Consider the following 17,870-nt stretch of genomic DNA (forward strand, 5'->3'; position numbering starts at 1 on the left):
AAGTCTCCCAGACACTGAGGGAATGGAAATAGACTACCGAGCTGAGTGCTGGTGAGATGCGATAATGCCCTGCGTATTAACACCCTAAAGCCGCACCAGCACTGACATCGAGTTTCATCTGAGCCCGTTGTACGCATTATATTGCTGTGGATTTTTAGGTCAAGAATCAGTACAGTATATATAGCCTACTTTTCTGCTTTGATCTAACATTGAAGAGACAGATGCACGGTTAAAGAAAAGGACCGAATGACATGCGTGCGTCTCCATAACTGTGACGCGGATACTAACTTGCCTACATTTGACATGGGGCAAAGTTTATGTCACTGACTCAAGTTTAGACAAGTTGGAGCGAAGCATTATCTCGTCTGTTTTCATCACTCTTTAAAGGACGACTTTGTAACAAAACTTCTGAAAAGCTGGTTGGGAATTAAATGTTAATTTGCGGCATCTGAGGGGAAAGTACATACTCCTGTCCACAGGAGAATCGCAAGCAAAGGGCGATTTAGCCAAGAAGAAACTTGCAAGCTTTTATTTTGGATCAAGCTTAACGGAAATTTTGGATGATACATTTTTCCATTTAACCCGAAATTTATTCCGTATAAGAATAAAAATGGATCTGAAATGTTTCGGCTTGGCGGTGCTTTTCCCTATCCAGATCGTTTATTATATACTTAAAGCAAGCGTGTGCTTGTTGCTACCGAGCAAACGGAAGGATTTGAGCGGAGAGGTCGTGTTGATCACCGGCGGAGGAAGGGGCATTGGTCGTCACCTGGCAAAGGAATTTGCTAAGCAAGGAGCAAAAAAGGTAAAATAACCCGCACATGAACAGGTACTGTATCAGCAGATTCGTGAGGCAATACGTTCTCGAATTGTATAAAGAATGACAGTGTGTTTATTTTGGTGGGACAACCTGTCAAGTTTAGCTATGGTGCGCATTGCAAAATATATAGCGTTCCTATTGGGAATGGTAACATTCTGCGTTTGATTGTAAAATGAAGGTATTTTGTTAGTAACATTAAATGTAATCGAGTGGACTTGTGGAGTGGACTTTTTAGACAGTGGAGCGCAAGAGCCCGACGTGTGGATATGAACCACTGGCGTCAAGGAGTTAAATCGGTAAATATGCTTATCAACACGTCAGACAACGAGGGACCAGACTTTGCCCATTGAGGCACATGTGCTATAATGGAACCGCCCACTCATCCCCACTGCCTATTTCGGTCGATCTCACCTACTTTAGAGGAATAGGGGAGTCCAAATAATTAGCCTACATTTTCTCAAACTTTTAAGTAATTTTTGGCAGCTGTTGCAAGGCCAGTGAGGGGTCTTAAGACATGCTTACCCACGATCTGTTTCAAAGAAGACGAACAAAATAGTGGTAGCCTACACGTGCAATCTCACACAGAACCCATAATCCGTGGAGCCCCCCTCCACCAGTCCAATTATATCACATTGCTCCCTTTGCCAAGTTTTAGGTTCACACTACAGTGTATGCCAAATCATGATCCTACCTCAGGTGCTAATTAAAGTATATCCACATGACTTCTCTAAATCTCAGTGCTCCAGCACTTGTCTGAGCCTGGCTGTGCTGGAACATAACGGGTCTTAGCTGGCAAATATTGGTTGGGTTTTCCATCGTTCCGCTGCCAGCCTGAGAATCCTCACACTAACGTTAACAGGAGAGATCTATGCTGTTATGGACTCAATGTAACACATCTTTACTGCTTCTCAGGGAAAGAAAGAACCCTGTGAAACTTGTTAAAGTGTGATTTGGAAACACATGCCACCTTTCCATTCTTACTGCTGAATAGTAGTGCAGTCATGGAAACATGACTACCCCCCCTCCACCCCCCAGCCTTGGAGCTGCTGACCGTCATGTAGCAGCACCCTACAGTTTGCTAACATGTACCCATTTTACATTTTAGGCATTTAGCAGAAGTTATCAAAAGCGACTTGCAATCAGTGCACAAAAATGGCCTAGAGTCGTAAATCACCAACATTCCAAGTAGCAATTAATAAGAGTGCAATGGTCAGGCCATAACACAGCACCGATAGGTAAACATTTGTCACTAAAATTAACGTGGAAGGGTAGGAAGTTTTTTTTTTTTTTTGTAGGGACATATGGGATAGATAGAAGAAGATATGGAAGAGGGTGATGGGAATCAGGGTGGAGAATGGGACCCCCCCAGCCTGCTTATAGCAAGTCCACACCAGGTTGCCAGACAGTGTTGGCAGTTCTTTTTTACCTGGTCAAAAAAGGTAATGGAAACCATCTGGAACTTGAACTTGGCGAGGAATCTTGGTTCTGGATCTGAAGTGGGAACCCACATTCCCTACCTGTCATATTGTAACCATTATTTTTTTTGTTTGGGGGGTGGGGGTGTTGGCGTACCCTAAAACCAAGTATCAGTTTGGATCCAACAAAACAGGATCCTGCACAGGAAAACTGGCAGATTTGTGATACATGGCCATTTTGCAAGTCCAGGCAAGTCTTTGTGTACAGTGCATCCTAGCCTTTGGCATGAAAAAGGTAATAGCAGATTTCCTGAAGCACAAGTATTATAACCTATGCTTTAAAAAAAAACAAAAACGAGCAGATACAGCATAGCACAGTGGATCAAAACAACATAAAAACCACATGATTCTGCCTCTTGTATTTAACTCCACTGTCTCTGAATTACTGGCTATTCATAGCAACAGCTAGCCTCAAGCACAAATGCCAGAGGCTAGCTGCCGTAGCAACAGCAAATCCTGACTCATGGGTTGAGACTTCCCCTGATTCTGTTCCAAGTACACTGCAAAGAGCCGGATCGCTTGCCCACACCGCACTGCAATTGGCAGCTATGGAACCCAAATGCTAGAGATTCTGAATTATATTAGCATTGCCACAGACCCAGTTTCTCAAATGGTATGAGTCTGATTCAACTCATGAAATGTACATGGACTTAGAAGGGAACATCTCACTGTACAGTTTTAATTTTCACTGTACTGTACAGAAAAAAATTAAAGAATGTCCTTTGACTGTGGTTAAATTTGTTCACACACTGAGGCTTTTTATTTGTCCACTGTGTTATACTTGTTACGGAAAACATGCCAGTGAAGTGTTCATTTCAGTGGCAGTCTTGTCTGGTCCGGATAGGATAGCTAGGGGTGATCACCATCGCTGGGTAATGTGAGCCCTCTCCACACTGGGCAGAAACTTAGTGTCACTTTTATCTTTGTACTGAGCACTCAGGTCCTTTGTCCAAGCCTTATAAAGAGCAGGACATCTAAGGAGAAGACTCAGACAGCCCTGTGTCCAAAGACACTCCCCGTTAATGGCAAGGCCACAATGTGACTGAGTCTGTAAACCTCGGCAACAATGGTCCATTTTCTATCGCCCAATCAGCAGAGCCATTCCTGCTTCAGCAGGTTTCTCCAGCCAAAATACCCATAAATAAAAGTGTTTCCTGGAATGGGCACATTTTAAGTCACTTGTTAACCCTGTTTACCCAACCCCACTACCCCCCACTTCCCCACCCTCACCCCCCCACACATACACACACACATTTTGTCAGTTTTTTGTTTATTTTCTTTAAGAAAATGTCAATTTTGATCACAATACTTTTTTTCCCTCTCTAAAGGAGACTAGCCAATAAGATTGCAGCATGGTTCCCTTATTTCTGGTTCAAGTTGCACAACAAGCAGGGTCAACCAGGGGGCAGATCTTGTAAAAGAAAAGGCCCATTCTGCTACTCTTCTGTTAAAGTGGGCTTATCTGACCGCTGATGTGATAAATCTGTCTCTCCTGTACATCCTGGCCCCAAACTGACCAAGGCCTGCTGGCCTCTGATAAAAGTCAGAAAGTGACAGAACTTACTAAAGGGGAAAAAAGATGAGACGCGAAACATGTTTCATCATCTGTGCTTTGTGATGAAAAGGAGAGATATGCCAACTGTTTTTGTTTTTCAACACTTTTTTTCAAAGCGGCTCTTCTGGAATTTCAAAATTTGTGTGAAAGGTACTAGACAGTTCCAGATTGTCAAAGATGGTCTATGGTGGAAAGATGAGAACCTCCTCCCATCCTTGTGCTTGACAGTTCCTTCAGTACTTCAGTATCCTTGCATGCTGTGCAGTGGTACCAGGGGTACCATTTATTGATATTTACTGAAGCAATTTAAGGGGAACAATTTACTGATATTTACTGAAACATTTCAGGTCAAATACCTTGCTTCAGTTCAATGGCAGCACCCCACCTGAGAATTGAACATAAAACATTGCAGTTACAGTTTTGACTAGCTAAACTACATTTTTCCACTTTATCCCAGAAACTCAACGAATATAAATCTAAAATTGCACATTCTATTGGTATTAAAATTTACAACATCCAGGGGCTCCTGTTCAAAATGTCCATGTCCTGACACATTTTCTAGTTGTTATAAGGGTAATTAAAGCCACACATTATCAATGTTTCTCCCTCCTGAGACAGGTTCCTTAAACGCATTCCCGTATTACTTTCCCTACCATAAATGAATATAGATACCTAAAATCTATGGAGAGAGGGCTTAGTATGTCCCCAGCTTTACATTTATTTCAGCTTCCTGTTCTGTTTAAATACTCAGCTACTCTAGACATGCACTGGTCCAATGCATTTTGGGCCTCATTTCAAAGTACAAGGTCCAAGTAACAGTTAATCATCTTTGTGAAACCCATTACCGAAGGCCTAAAACTTGTCAAAACCAAAGGCTGTTCAGCCCAGTAATAAATATTAATGACTTTTAGACAGCTTTGTCCGAGTACTTCATTATGATTAATGGTGCTGACATGCTGCCACGCCGTGCCGCTTGCCCCAGATCAGCTCTGAAAGCAGAGAGCCTTCGTTTCCGCTCAGCTTCCCTCAGACTAGCTCTTCAGCGGCACGGTCCCAGTCACTTTCGAGGCCCATCACCACGTGAGATGTGGAGAAGTGGCGGAAAAGAAATAGGGGTTGTGGCAGAAACACAGCCTGTGAAAACAACCAGGGGGTCCTTTGGCCTGTAAAAATAGCTCCCTGCCATCTCCCAACACAAACAGGGGCCCCGTGCTTCTCCCAACACAAACGGGCCCCATGCTTCTCCCAACACAAACAGGGGGCCGTGCTTCTTCCAACACAAACCAGGGCCCCCACAATTATCCCAGTTCATACAAGGGCACCCACAATTATCCCAGTGTAAACAAGTGCCCCCACGCTTTACCCAATGCAAACAAGTGCCCCAGCACTTCTTCCAACTCAAACAAGGGCCCCCAAACTTTTCCGGTTGAAAAACAAGGGCCACCACCACTTTTCTCAACTCAAACAAGGGCCCAATGGTTCACCAAAAGCAAATCTTCCTGGTCAGACTGTGCCACGGGTTCCCGAAACGAGTTGAAGCTGAACCTTTTGCTCTGGAGCCTACACTCTAATGAATACTTCAGCAGCAGCAGTCCTGCTGGCTTTTTTGGACACGCTCATGTTTTGTGGGAGGGGGAGGGGGAGGGGGAGGGGGGGGGGGGGGTACCAAGGCTGCACTTCAGCTGCTTTATTTTTATTCAGCTGATACAAGTATAACACTGGTTCTTCCAAGAGAAATAAACAGCTAACGCTGCTTAAGTGCTAGCGCATAGCATATTAAAAGTGATGAATGGTGGACCCTCACACCGCCCGGCCCATCCATATTTCACATAGTGTAGTATTGTTCTTGGTGATTAAATTGCTGTGGCTACATATCTGCAGCGTGGTTACCAACAGAACTGACTGGACCAATCTCAGCCTCCCAGTTTGCTGCCACAACACTGGTGCACCAAACCCTCTCAGTTTTCAGTTTAAAATACGCCACAAACTTGGCCTCTCATTCAGAGAAAGGGGCCTTCCTGCTGTCCAAACCCAACAGATTCCTGAGCTCAGATATGATCGCACGTCACGATTCTGTCATCACTGTAGTCTTGCGGAATGCATTGCAGATTGGGGATGTGATGAATGTAGCTTTGCAATAAAGTTGTGGTGAATAGCAGAATTGTAGCAATGTTCAGTGTTTATTTATTTTTACTTTTTTCCAGAGAGTATATGCAGCCTGCCCTCATTTTGTTTATTTTTTTAAAACTTTACTCAGATGGTGAAAGCAGACAGGGTTACAGAGAGATGGAATAACTGCATAGCAAGTGTCAGCTGGGAATCGGATGTGGATTTGAACATGACTTTGGCAGCCATATGGACTGTGCCACTTTTTTAGCCACTCCTAAACTACACCTTTTCAACCACATTTTAAAGTCAGATCATGCTTGAACTTTTTCCTGACAGGAAACCGTTTGCGACCTAACAAAATCCCAAGAGCACAACATTTTCACAGCTTGTTTCTTCGTTCTAGTGCCTGGTGGCTGCCCTACTACAGGGACATGCCCAGCATGCCTGCCACCCCCTCCCCCCATTTTTTTTGTTGTACCTTGAGAGGGTGTCACCATTAGGGACACCCTGGCCCTTCACACCTTCACAATACGCTGACGGGAAAGGTCACTGGCAGGGCATGTGGCTTCACTGCCCTCATAAAGACGCCTGTCTTTGTTGGCGTCACAAAGACGTGTGGCTTTTTGAACTTCCTGCGTTTCCGCCTTCCTCCGTCCCCAAAGGACCTGCTGAAAGAAAGGGGAGGTCAGAGCCGGGTGCATAAGCTTGCACACAGACTGACCAAAGCCTGCACACACAATGTACAGAGGTTGTAGTGAACTGGAGTACTATGGGGGACACATTTTCCATTTCATAGGGAAGGATGGTGAAAAAAACTAGATACAAAAATATCACAGTAGAAAAAGAGCACTAGTATGTAAAATCTATGGTGTAATCTTTATTTAAACCTGGATTTCACGGCCCATCCTACTGGGTAGAGGAAAAAAAGGAACTGAATGGCACTGCATAATTCTTCAAACTGTTTGAAAACCAACAACATGGATTCTACATGACATGACAAAGTTACACTTTGACCTTTGAACTTTGAACTTTTCTCAAAGTGTGGACTGTTTTCTAACGGAAGGCCATCTCTTCGATGTTCAAACAATGCTTGTGTGCATTTTGAAGGAGGGCCTCAAAAGTAGGTTGAGAGTTACCCTGCACAAGAAGTCATTTAAATTCCAGCTCTGTGATCAGATTAGTGAAACTGAACCCCCTGTCCCCCCTCCCCCCCATTCACTTTGCAGGTATGGCCTTGTTAAAGCCACCCCCACTGCTTTCTCCCCTCCTCTCTGAATGGCTGGCGGGCCTGGGGGGGGGGGGGGGGTATGGCAGGCGGCACAGCACCACCTTGCAGATCGCTTACCAGAACAGGGGTTCAGTGGCAGGTCAGCCAGCTAATTGGAGCGAGGGCGGTGATGTCATCGGTGTTATTGTGCTCCCACCCCCCGGGAGGAAGCACACTCATGGGGGTGAGGGGGGGGTGCGGGGAGAAGGGGGGGGGGGTCTGTGGAGGCGCGTGGGATGGCTTTGCCTGCTGCAGCTCTGGAGCTCACCTTGGTTCTCAGAATGCTGGATCATCACCACAGAGGAACAGAGGGATAGGGAGGGGGAGAGAGAGACAGTGTAAGAGAGGGGGAAAGAGAAGAGGAGAGAGGGACTGGGTTGAGGGAGAGAGGAGAGAGAAGGAGGGATGATGGAGAGAAGGGAGGGAAAGAGGCAGAGGGATAGGGAGAGAGGGAAAGGGAGGGAGTAGGAGAGAGTTGGAAAGAAAGAAGGAGAGGGGGAGAGGAAGATCCTGCTGAATCAAAATCAAAAGATGAAAGAGTTGTGACCTAAGCTTACTGCTCCCCATAACAAGCTCCAGGGGAAGAGATAGCATGGCAAGGCAGTCCCACTGTCCTCACAAGTGACATTCAAAGCACAGCATGCTAACACCGCTAACGTCAGCCAGCCTGCCTCATGACTTTCCACTGAGTCAAGCTAGGCTATTCTGAGCAGAACACAGCAAGCTATGCCATTTCCAAACTGGGTTGTACTTTCCAGGTAGATTGTCAGAATGAGTCATTGAGAAATTTGTATTTGGGATACAAAACCAGTGATTTGGGAGGTGGGGGCTTAACATTTGTTACAGACAAAAAAATCCTATGTCATCAAGACAATAGAACCTGGCACTGAGTGAGAATTAAAAAGGAGGAGAATTTTCGGGTGGGTGGGGGTGAGGGGGGTGGGTGCTAACGCTGAGTGACTAACAATGGATAGGCTAACTGAAGAGTGTGGGGCTGACAGCAACTTGATGAGGAAGTGATGTGTATTTGTGTGTGTGTGTGTGTGTGTGTGTGTATGAGACAGAAAGAGAAAGAGAGAGAGAGGAGTAAGGGTGCATATGTGCGAGAGGATGTGAGATTGCGTGCACGGTATCGTGTATGTATGTGAGAGCACATGTGCGTGTGTGTAAGTCTGCGTACGAGGGAGTGTGTGTGTGTGTGTGTGTGTGTGTGTGTGCGTGAGAGAGTGGGAGCAGGCGCGGCTCTTGCTTCCAGCTGGGCGGTGGCCTCCGGTTGACCCCGGCGTCTCCGTGCTAATGGGACAGCGGCAGGCGACTGCCTCCTGAACTCCCTGTGCCCTTTCGCCCCGCCCCTCTCTCCCTGTAACACGACCCACGCACACCCCCTCAAACTTTTACTGTTAATGGGACGCCGGCCATGTGTTGAGTTTGTGATTGACACTGGTCAGGGTTCATTGGGGGGGGGTGGGGGTGTTTCTTTATTACAGGGTTCAGGACTTGTCCCCCTGCAGATGGGAATCTGGGGAATACTTGACCTATCGCTCACACAACCTCCAGTTTCAGGTTGCACTCCACCTTTTACATTATCAAGAATTTGTGAAGTTGAAGGTTCTTTTTTCCCAGTCAGAGCTCACGTTACAGACGTGACTCTTAAAGGCCTGCTATAGTGAGCGGTGAAAGGGGCTAGCACGCACGGCTGTCAGGGGGCGAGCTCCTAGAGCAGCAGGAGAGGGCCAGAGTGGCCTCAGGGCCCTACTGTCCTGAGGGCAGCAGTTGTAAGCTCAATCAAACTGGAGAGGAAAGCTTCAAACGTCAGGGTCATGGCCAAGTAAAAGTGGGCCGCCTCTAGAAAGGCCAACCCTAAAAGACCTCCAAGGAATCATCAGTGTACGGAACAAATACGTGTTGCAAAATTGTATGGATTCCTTACTTATGGAAGCAAGTCAAAGGACGTTCATGACAAATGGCTTTGGAACATTATATTATAATAGACGATTGGTGTAAATGTTACTTGGAAACGTGACCTTATTGAGTTATAGCCTGGGGAACTGCTCACACCTTAAATAAGGTGTCACTGTATTCTGGCTAAAAAGGGCTGAGTTACATGACAGTCATCAAGAGTAGCACAGGTGTACCACACAGGTCATACCTGATGGATAAACACCCAGCAACACTGGTCTGTACCATCTTCCTGTAGACGCACACTTCACACACACACACACACGCGCTCTCTCTCACACACACACACACACACACACACACACACACACAGACTAAAAGCTGAGTGGATCACTTTCTGGAGGAGTCCCTGTGCTAAGCCAGCCCGTAATGACGGGCACCCAGCCAGGCTCGGTCCGGGCCCTGCCCGCTCTCCACACACGCTCCGTTTGAAACTCTCTGACCAGAAAATTGCAGGGTTCCTCTGCCCAGCGAGCCATGTAATCTCTTTCAGAATGTGTGTGAGAGATGAGGAGGGCAAGCGGAGGGGGGCTCAGTCCTGTCCTCTTTATCTTCCCCTGACGGATCTAATCATCAACGACTGCCCCCCCCCCCCCCTCACCAAACCCCCACCAAACCCAGAAGACTGACGGAACTAATCATCAATGACTGCCCCCCCTCACCCAACCCCCATCCAACCCAAGAAGACTGACAGATCTAATCATCAATGACTGCCCCCCCCCGCCTCAACCAACCCCCCACCCAAACCAAGAAGACTGACGGATCTAATCATCAGTGACTGTCCTTGCCCACCCTCCCTCCCTGCCAAACCCACACATCCCAAACCCAATTCTTTAGCCTCAACTCCCACCTTAAAGGGACAAGATCAATATAAATCTGAGACTTCACTAAGGTGAGGACCTGTGTTGGTGTCACAGTTGAGCAGTTAAGAGAAAACTGCATTTCTGGGGAAACAACATCACTCACAGTGCAATCACTGTGTTATCTGGCTTCATGCTGCAATCCTTTATTCATTTCTATTTATTTCTTTGTTTGCCGGATGCTGTGTGACACAGTGCTTAGCAGATGGAGGTTATTTTGTGAAATGCTAAGAAAGAAAAAATTGTGGAGTCAGGGATGTTTGACCAGAATCTCGCTATAGTGTCTGACTCTTGAATAACAGCGCTATTAAATCAGGCCCTCTCACACTCACAGAAGCACACACTTCCACTGCTGGCTTGCGGCTCTCACCTTGACCTCTGAACCTTTGTTTGCTCTGTTCAGCTGATCCTGTGGGGCCGCACAGAGAAGTATCTCAAGCAGACCTGCGAGGAGATCTCGCTTGCAGGGACCGAGTGCCACTACTTCATCTGCGACGTGGCCAATCGCGAAGAGGTGTACCAGCAGGCCAAAGTGGTCAGGGAGAAGGTAGGTTTCCTGATGAAGACCCTTTTGATAAGACCAAAATGTAGTATTTAACGGTTTCCAAGGTCGACTTGAGTTTGTGTGTTACTCTTTGCCTCCCCATCTCGTGACACTGGCCGGGCATGTGTGCTCACGGTACCGCAAGCAACAACACCTGGCAGTTTCCTTCAGATGTTGGTATAAGATAACGGACAATTAAAATGGTCGTCTGTCAACATTATAGCACTGAATGTGTATAGGAATAAACTTCAGGTGGGAGGTTAGTGGGATATGATTTTAATCGTATTACCTCCTGAATTCTGAGAAAGCAGTCAGTGTCGTGGGTTGAGGAAGACCTAAACAAGCTTGTCTCTTACCTGGCTAGGTAGGGGACGTTACCATCCTGGTGAACAACGCCGCAGTGGTTCATGGGAAAAGTCTGATGGACAGCGATGATGACGCCTTGCTGAAATCGCAGCATGTCAACACCCTTGGGCAGTTCTGGGTAAGCACCAAACCGAGGCACCAAGAACTACATCTGGTTTTGCTCAGATGTCCTGAAACACAGCAGAAATAAAACTATCGTCAAAACGAAAGCATTTTTCTCATTCAGCAAAAATCTATGTATTTATCAGTTAATGAAAGTATTTTGTGAGGTGTGTATTTATGTGTTTATACAGATAATTTACGAACCAAAGCACAGCACAATTTAGCCAATTCCCACGTACTGTAGTCACACCCACAGACCAGGAGCGATCAGTCTCTCAGCAAGCACAATGGTTTCACATTTGTGGTGTGGGTATATCAACATGCTTGTGGTTAATGTAACCCGTGTTGCCTCTTGCCCCACTGAGTCACGTAGAGTCTTTTTTTAACTGTGGGTAAAGTACATCTCTGCCAAGACAAGGAAAGAAAGGCCAGGCAGTTAAGGTAGCATTCCACAAGCAAAACAAACAGAACGACACACAACAGACTCTTAAACAAACCCCTTAATAATAGGTGGCTGCTCTTCAAAGATACCCGGTAGACCACTGTTTCTGTGTCATAAAGCATGGAACGGAGGATCCAGAAAGAAGAGTGAGAGAAAAAAAAAGAGAGAGTGAGAGAGAGAGATCCTTTTTCACAGCACCTGTCCATCTTGCCTTTCTGCCACGGTCTCTGCACACTGTGAGATATGAGGACATAGCTGGGATTATCAGACAGACACTTCAACTTTTAGAGTGAGCAATTGAAACATTTTAAATAAATAAAAAGGAAAAAAAATAGAAGAAAAGGAAAAATGCCTTAGCAGTGAAGGGGGATTTGGAATCAGGAGGCTGGACGCAAAGCGCTTGGAAGATCACCAAGAACAGTGGGGGCTCAGCCTCTGGGCCTTCGCGCCCGGGGGATCATTTTCATTTTATTATTTGACCAGTGATCAAACGCTGACTTTCTGAGTCAGAATGTACACTAAAAAAACTCAAGACATCTGCTAAAGAAATCAGGACCTCCAGTTGGCTGTGGATATCCACCAATGGGATTGGATGGGGAAGGGGGGTGGGGGTGTGTGTGGACGGATTCAGTCTTTGAGCGCTGCAGGGCCCTTTAAAAATTATTAACTGTGCATGCTGTTGTTGCAAATTCCAGGGGGTAATAAGAGGGGGAAGAGCGGAGGAATGGGACACAGTGCTGGGAGTCACGTCTCTCCTCTCTCCCCGCAGACCACCAAAGCCTTCCTGCCCAGGATGCTGGAGCTGCAGAGCGGCCACGTGGTCTGCCTCAACTCCATCCTCTCGCTCTCCTCCATCCCCGGCGCCATCGACTACTGCACCTCCAAGTCGGCCTCCTACGCCTTCATGGAGAGCCTGACCCTGGGGCTGCTGGACTGCCCCGGTGTGGGCTGCACCACTGTGCTGCCCTTCCACACCAACACCGAGATGTTCCAGGGGATGCAAGTCAGGTCAGGACAGCCTCTGGACCGCCTTGCTTTCCACAGCGAAGGGCTACTATCGATTTACTGGCTTCAGTCACTGGTGGGACGTGATGGTGGCTATTGAGGAAATCAGGACTAGACAGAAAGTGCAGGTTAAAACGGGACAGAGCCGCTCCCTAGCTCACAACTGAGTTCTGCCATACAGGGTACACTAAGGTGACAAGGCTGGTCTATCACATGGCTGTGGGCCACTTGGTGGACATTGTTGCGAAATAACTTAACCCAGGGGTGGGAGACGCGGCCAAGTCCATTTCTAGACTCCAATTCAGCATCTGCTGAGATCTGAAATTGTGGCTAAGTTCACCGATAAGCCGATGAATCACAGCTGATGTACAATGCGTCTCACTGTGGTCTACTCTATGAGTGAGTCGCCATTGGTGCATAGAGCTAATTAGCTAATTGAGTCATGGTAACTGGTGGAAGGAAAAGTCTGCACATTCTTGGTTTACACCATTCATTTCCCACAATCAAATACTGTATATAATTTGATGTTTCGGTAAATGAGAAATTAACCATATCTGACTTTTTTTGAACTGCTTTTAATATTTACTATTTTATTTATTTCATAGACATTGATGTATGTGCATTTTTACCATCATTCTTCATGTTTTGTCTTTTCATTCCATAGTGATGCACCATGAGCTGCTTATTTCCTAGAATGAAATGTACTAGTGTATGAGTACAAAGTGTATGCTTATTCTTCTTATTAATAATAATTATTTGAACCTCTCCCAGGTTCCCTCAGCTCTTTCCTCCCCTGAAGCCTGAGATGGTGGCCCAGAGGACCGTAGATGCTGTCAGGAGCAACACGGCCTTCGTCTACCTGCCCTGGACCATGCGTGTCCTCGTCATCCTCAAGAGGTAGGCGCCATGCCTCAGGCTGTGAATGCACAGCTATCCCACAAATAAAGCAGAATCCCTGCAGCAGGACATCTTACTGAGTGACCTGTACGTGTCTCCTGTGTCTGCAGCTTCCTTCCTCAGCTGGCGCTAGAAGAGATTCACAAGTTCTCCGGAAGCTACACCTGCATGAACACGTTCAAGGGGCGCACATAGGCGAGGTCCGGGAGAGCCCGCGGCCGACAGCTTCTGAACGCGGCGAGCGCTGAGGTCACAACACTCGAGAAACCTTTCCTTACTTGGACAGTATAAAGCAGGGCAGTGTGGGATGCCACTCACGTTAGAGCTTCAGGAGTCAGGGATGGAGATCAGGGTGACGACATTCGCAGCACCTCCACAGCACACCCCCCAGACGTGTGGCCTTGGCACGCGACGCCTGGACCAAAACAACCTTCAGTGTTTTTAGTTTCCGCCGTAGGGAGACTAAAATCCAACCCCTGGGCTGTGTCTTTGACAAACTCAAGGTCAAAGATTCCGAACCGGTGTCCTGCTGGTTGATGGTGGAGGGAGGTGGAGCTAAGAGCCTCCTACATGCCATCCTTAGAGCTGAACTCACTCAAAAAAGGACTGGTTCAGCGCATTTGATTTCCTTTTTCATAGGTAGGTTTTTATTGTTTGACTGGATTGTTGGGAGTTTGTGTATAATTTCATGTGTTTTTATTTCAACATTTCATGTATCTCCGTATTAAACTGTTGAATAAAAAGTCGATTTAAATGAAAATGGCTTCCTCTGTCCTTGTGCTCATTGCTGTGCCACAGAGTGCCAGCGATGGCGGTACTGGAAGGTGAACGCGGCTCTCCTAGCGAGCGTGTTTCAGGCCTCTGCCAAAATTGACGGCCTCTATTTTCGTGGTATAACAGCATAACAGCATAACAGCGCTTTGGTGTCGTTGTCAAAACACACTGCACACAGTGGAAAATGCCTTTGCAGGAAGTGGGGGGGGGGGTTGAAGGTGAGCAAGGCACTTAACCTGAGCTGCTTCAGTATAATATAAACCCAGCTGTATGAATGAATACTGTGTGAAGATGCAAAAAGCGTGAATAATTGCGTCAGCATTGGCGTCAGCAGCAGCAGCGGGGTAGAATCAAATCAGAATAAAACCCGCTGGACGACTCTACCCTGCCCTCGCATCTGTCTGCTTGGAACCTCATTAACACAAACGCACAAGCGCTACAGACAGCTTTTCTCTCTCCATCCACGAAGGCTCAGAGGCCATTTATAATCAATAAGTGCACTGTTAACCTCACAGCAATTTGTTGTGTAACTAAACAAGGTTCCACTAGACAGATGATCTTTATACAGCCATAACTATAATGTTAACCTCAGGGAAATCCACAGAAAACGAAAATATGTCTGAAGGGGGTCAAGTGCATCTACTAAGTGCAATAAAATGCAATACTAATGCAATAAAAGCAAGGTCCTGGCCTCAACAACATCCACATTACACATGCGAAATGGAAACATTTCTCCTCACAACGTTCGGAATTAGGACAATATTTCCAGGTAGTCATACTCTCGCAAGACTGTAGCACAACTTTACCCCAGAAATGGAGAAAATAATTGTACATCTCTACAAAAGCACCCCAGGCCATGTTGCACAGCTGTCTCAGTACTTTGATACACGCAGAAAATCACTGACACCTTCTTCAAACAAAGACAAATTTCTGTATTTAATAACGTGTTACAGCCAGCCACGATCCCCCATGTAAACGCACAGCTGCAAAAAGCCCATCGAAAAGTGCTGTGAGACGGAACAAGCCTCCACGCGTGACACGATCGACTGAAACTGATCAATTATGCAACAGCCCAACAGCACACGGAGGAGGTCGTTTGACAATTGGCCGCCTCGCTCTATATTTTAGCGTTTTCCAAACAAGCGCAGACAGCCCACAGTCAAACAATACCGGCGGCGGTACCGGGGGCGAAGGGCTCCCACGCTTTGGCCGCGGCTCAGAGCTCATAAACATTCGCCAGAATTTGAGCAAAACCAAAACACCTTCCTGTTCCTGTGTGATTACGAATTGGCCTTACAGCATCCCACTGTGGCCCGGGGGTGGGGGTGGGGGTGGGGGGGGGGGGGTGATTGAAAAGAGATGTTGAAACAGTGATTATACGTATTGTTCAAGTTTTCTGTAGATGAGTACAACGAAATGGGACTGCTTTCAGGGAATTTTCCTTCATCTGAAAACAAAAGGGGGGGGGGTGTTGTGGATCTGTTGCGAAAGAAAAAGAAGAGAGAGAGAGCGAGAGAGAGAGAGAGAGAGACCAGGGGAATTTGGGAGCCCTGGAGTTGAGAGCATGTGTGTTAGAGAAGACAGCTCAAATCTCAGGGGGTGAGTTCAGAGCAAGGTTAGCCAAATAGTGGATAAATTAGAGGAGTCTGTTAGACAGACAGCTCACCCAGTGCTGAACTTCTCACCCAGAGAAACAGGCTGCTCCGGGGACAGAGGCACAGGTGGAGCATCAATCGGGGGTGGGGAGGGGGGCGGACTGCAGCCCCCGCCACGTCTATCACGACCACCATTTCTTCCACGTCTTCATTTGGGGGGAGAGGGAGGCTCGTTCTCCTTCACAAACGCTGTGAATGAGAGGTGCTGTGTATTGGTGAGGGTCAGTGCTGTGCAGGACGTGCAACATGTTGATGTGGGAGGGGCCAGGCAAACTCTTCAGAACACTTTCATTTATACATTTCGTAAGCAAGCTGCAAACCCAGTATGGTTCAACTCAATCTGTTAGGGGGGCGGGACTAATCGGATTCCGTGGGGGGGTTTCTCGTGAGCCCTTTGAACTGCCCCTGAACCCCACCCCACACACCCCCCAGCTGTCCCTCCTGTGCCCCTGCGCTGAGCGGTTCTCTCCGCTGCGAGGGGGTCATCACAGAACCACAGAGGCGGGAGCGAGGAACACAGCCTGACGCTCCTCGAACCGCACGACACACAAAGCGCCGAGCGGCGAGGGTTAGAGCGGGACCCAGGATGCCGAGGATGAGCGGAGCGGAGCAGCGCAGAAGAAGAGTGCAGCAGATGAGCAAGCAGGGCCCCTCCCTCATATCGCTGCTTTCTCATACCGTGACGAGTCAAGAAGGCAGATCTGCTTTCCTGCTTAGAGTGGAGCATCTTTGAACGCTCTTTGACCTTCATCATAGATCCAAAAGGCCAGTAGTGAAACTATACATACGTGCAAAGGCAGAGTATTTTCAAAGCCTTGGAGTGGTTTAAACAGATAATATCAGAACATTTTGTGAGCACATTCTTAAATAAATGGATGTATCAAGCAAAAGCACACAGATACACACACTTCCATTTAATTTAGTAAAATTAGGACAAAGTAAATAAATTACAGAATGCTCCATGAATTCAAAAACATTAAATTAGAATACATAAAAGGCACAGTTAAGGATTTACGTGCGCATTTATCATTTGGACCGCCTGAACATGAAAAGCAGTCAGACTACGATGTTGATCAAGCCGCGAGAGGATTGAATTCTGATTATAACATAAACTAAAAATGTAGAAATGGTGAAAAATGACTTTGTTCACACAAACACAACCGGCTGACAAACTGGGAACTGCTGAACTACAAAGAGACAACATCTGGAGAATCTAAAATTAGAGATTATCAAGACTTCAGAGGAAGGCTTTCTATGTAGGCTTACCACTATAATATAGCACTTAATAATCATATTGACAGATCAAGACAAATATCAGTGTGGATTTCATTAATTTCATGTTAATGGAAATGTTATGTGCATATGTGCATTTCAAACAATTTTCCTACTAAGTAAAACGCAAGTCTGGGTCTGTCCTTAATCGAGAGACGGACCATGACGGAGAAGGACCGTGACGAAGAAGGACCGTGATGAAGAGAGACCGTGATGAAGAGAGACCGTGGCTTGTAGGATGCGGTTGTACAGTTTCGCCTTCCATGCGCTGAGCTCCCTGCCGTGCATCTGCACACAATTAGCCTTTAAACACAGTCCCTGACTCAGGGAGAAGCAGAGAGGGCCAGCACGTCCCCGTCCTTCATGTGGCGAGGCTGCTGGAAGTCCCCACATTTCCAGACTGTGGGACTGGCAGAGCTTTACAGAGGCTCTGTTCTGCCCTGCAAAGCCACTTTTGTGGCAGGGCTCGGGGTGGGAGAGGAAACGGGGGCATTGTGGGGCCTCGCCTACTGGCTGAGAGGGCACACACAGCTGGGCTGCATTACCCCATTAGCCTCGGGTTCAAAAGCAGGGCGCTGGGACCTCGAATCGTCACGCCGAGGGACCAAGAGAGGGGGACGACAGCCCAGCCGAAAAGAGTCCGCTGTGTTCTGGTTTATTTTCACTTTCTTTTAGTTCACCATTATATCTAGGATTCCATGAGTGTGAATGGCAAAGCTTTCATTGGTTTAAACAACTGGAGTCATCTCGCTCTCAATTATAAAACAG

At 47.0% G+C, this 17,870-nt stretch overlaps 1 protein-coding gene across 2 annotated transcripts; it reads left to right on the forward strand.

The window, feature by feature from the left end:
* The first annotated feature begins 14 nt into the window (after nt 1-14).
* Nucleotides 15-14,161, forward strand: LOC135233954 (short-chain dehydrogenase/reductase 3-like). 2 transcript variants are annotated; one of them, XM_064297963.1, is made up of 6 exons: nt 21-805; nt 10,449-10,592; nt 10,954-11,073; nt 12,269-12,507; nt 13,276-13,401; nt 13,512-14,161. In XM_064297963.1, exons 1-6 carry the CDS (start codon nt 611-613, stop codon nt 13,594-13,596), a joined length of 909 nt encoding a protein of 302 aa, XP_064154033.1. In that variant the 5' UTR covers nt 21-610; the 3' UTR covers nt 13,597-14,161. The 2 variants fall into 2 exon arrangements, with proteins under 2 accessions (XP_064154034.1, XP_064154033.1); XM_064297964.1 differs by lacking the exons at nt 13,276-13,401; nt 13,512-14,161 and adding an exon at nt 12,840-12,865 and having other exon boundaries at nt 15-805; nt 12,269-12,587.
* Nucleotides 14,162-17,870: the final 3,709 nt, after the last annotated feature.

Source organism: Anguilla rostrata, chromosome 11 (assembly GCF_018555375.3).
Source record: "Anguilla rostrata isolate EN2019 chromosome 11, ASM1855537v3, whole genome shotgun sequence".
In the NCBI taxonomy this organism is placed as follows: domain Eukaryota; kingdom Metazoa; phylum Chordata; class Actinopteri; order Anguilliformes; family Anguillidae; genus Anguilla; species Anguilla rostrata.

Bases quoted from the DNA above. Each gene is read 5' to 3' on its own strand.
- LOC135233954 (XM_064297963.1), top strand. From the start codon at position 611: ATGGATCTGAAATGTTTCGGCTTGGCGGTGCTTTTCCCTATCCAGATC. The intron at 806-10,448 runs GTAAAATAACCC...TGCTCTGTTCAG, and splicing joins CTAAGCAAGGAGCAAAAAAG to CTGATCCTGTGGGGCCGCAC. The intron at 12,508-13,275 runs GTCAGGACAGCC...AACCTCTCCCAG, and splicing joins TTCCAGGGGATGCAAGTCAG to GTTCCCTCAGCTCTTTCCTC.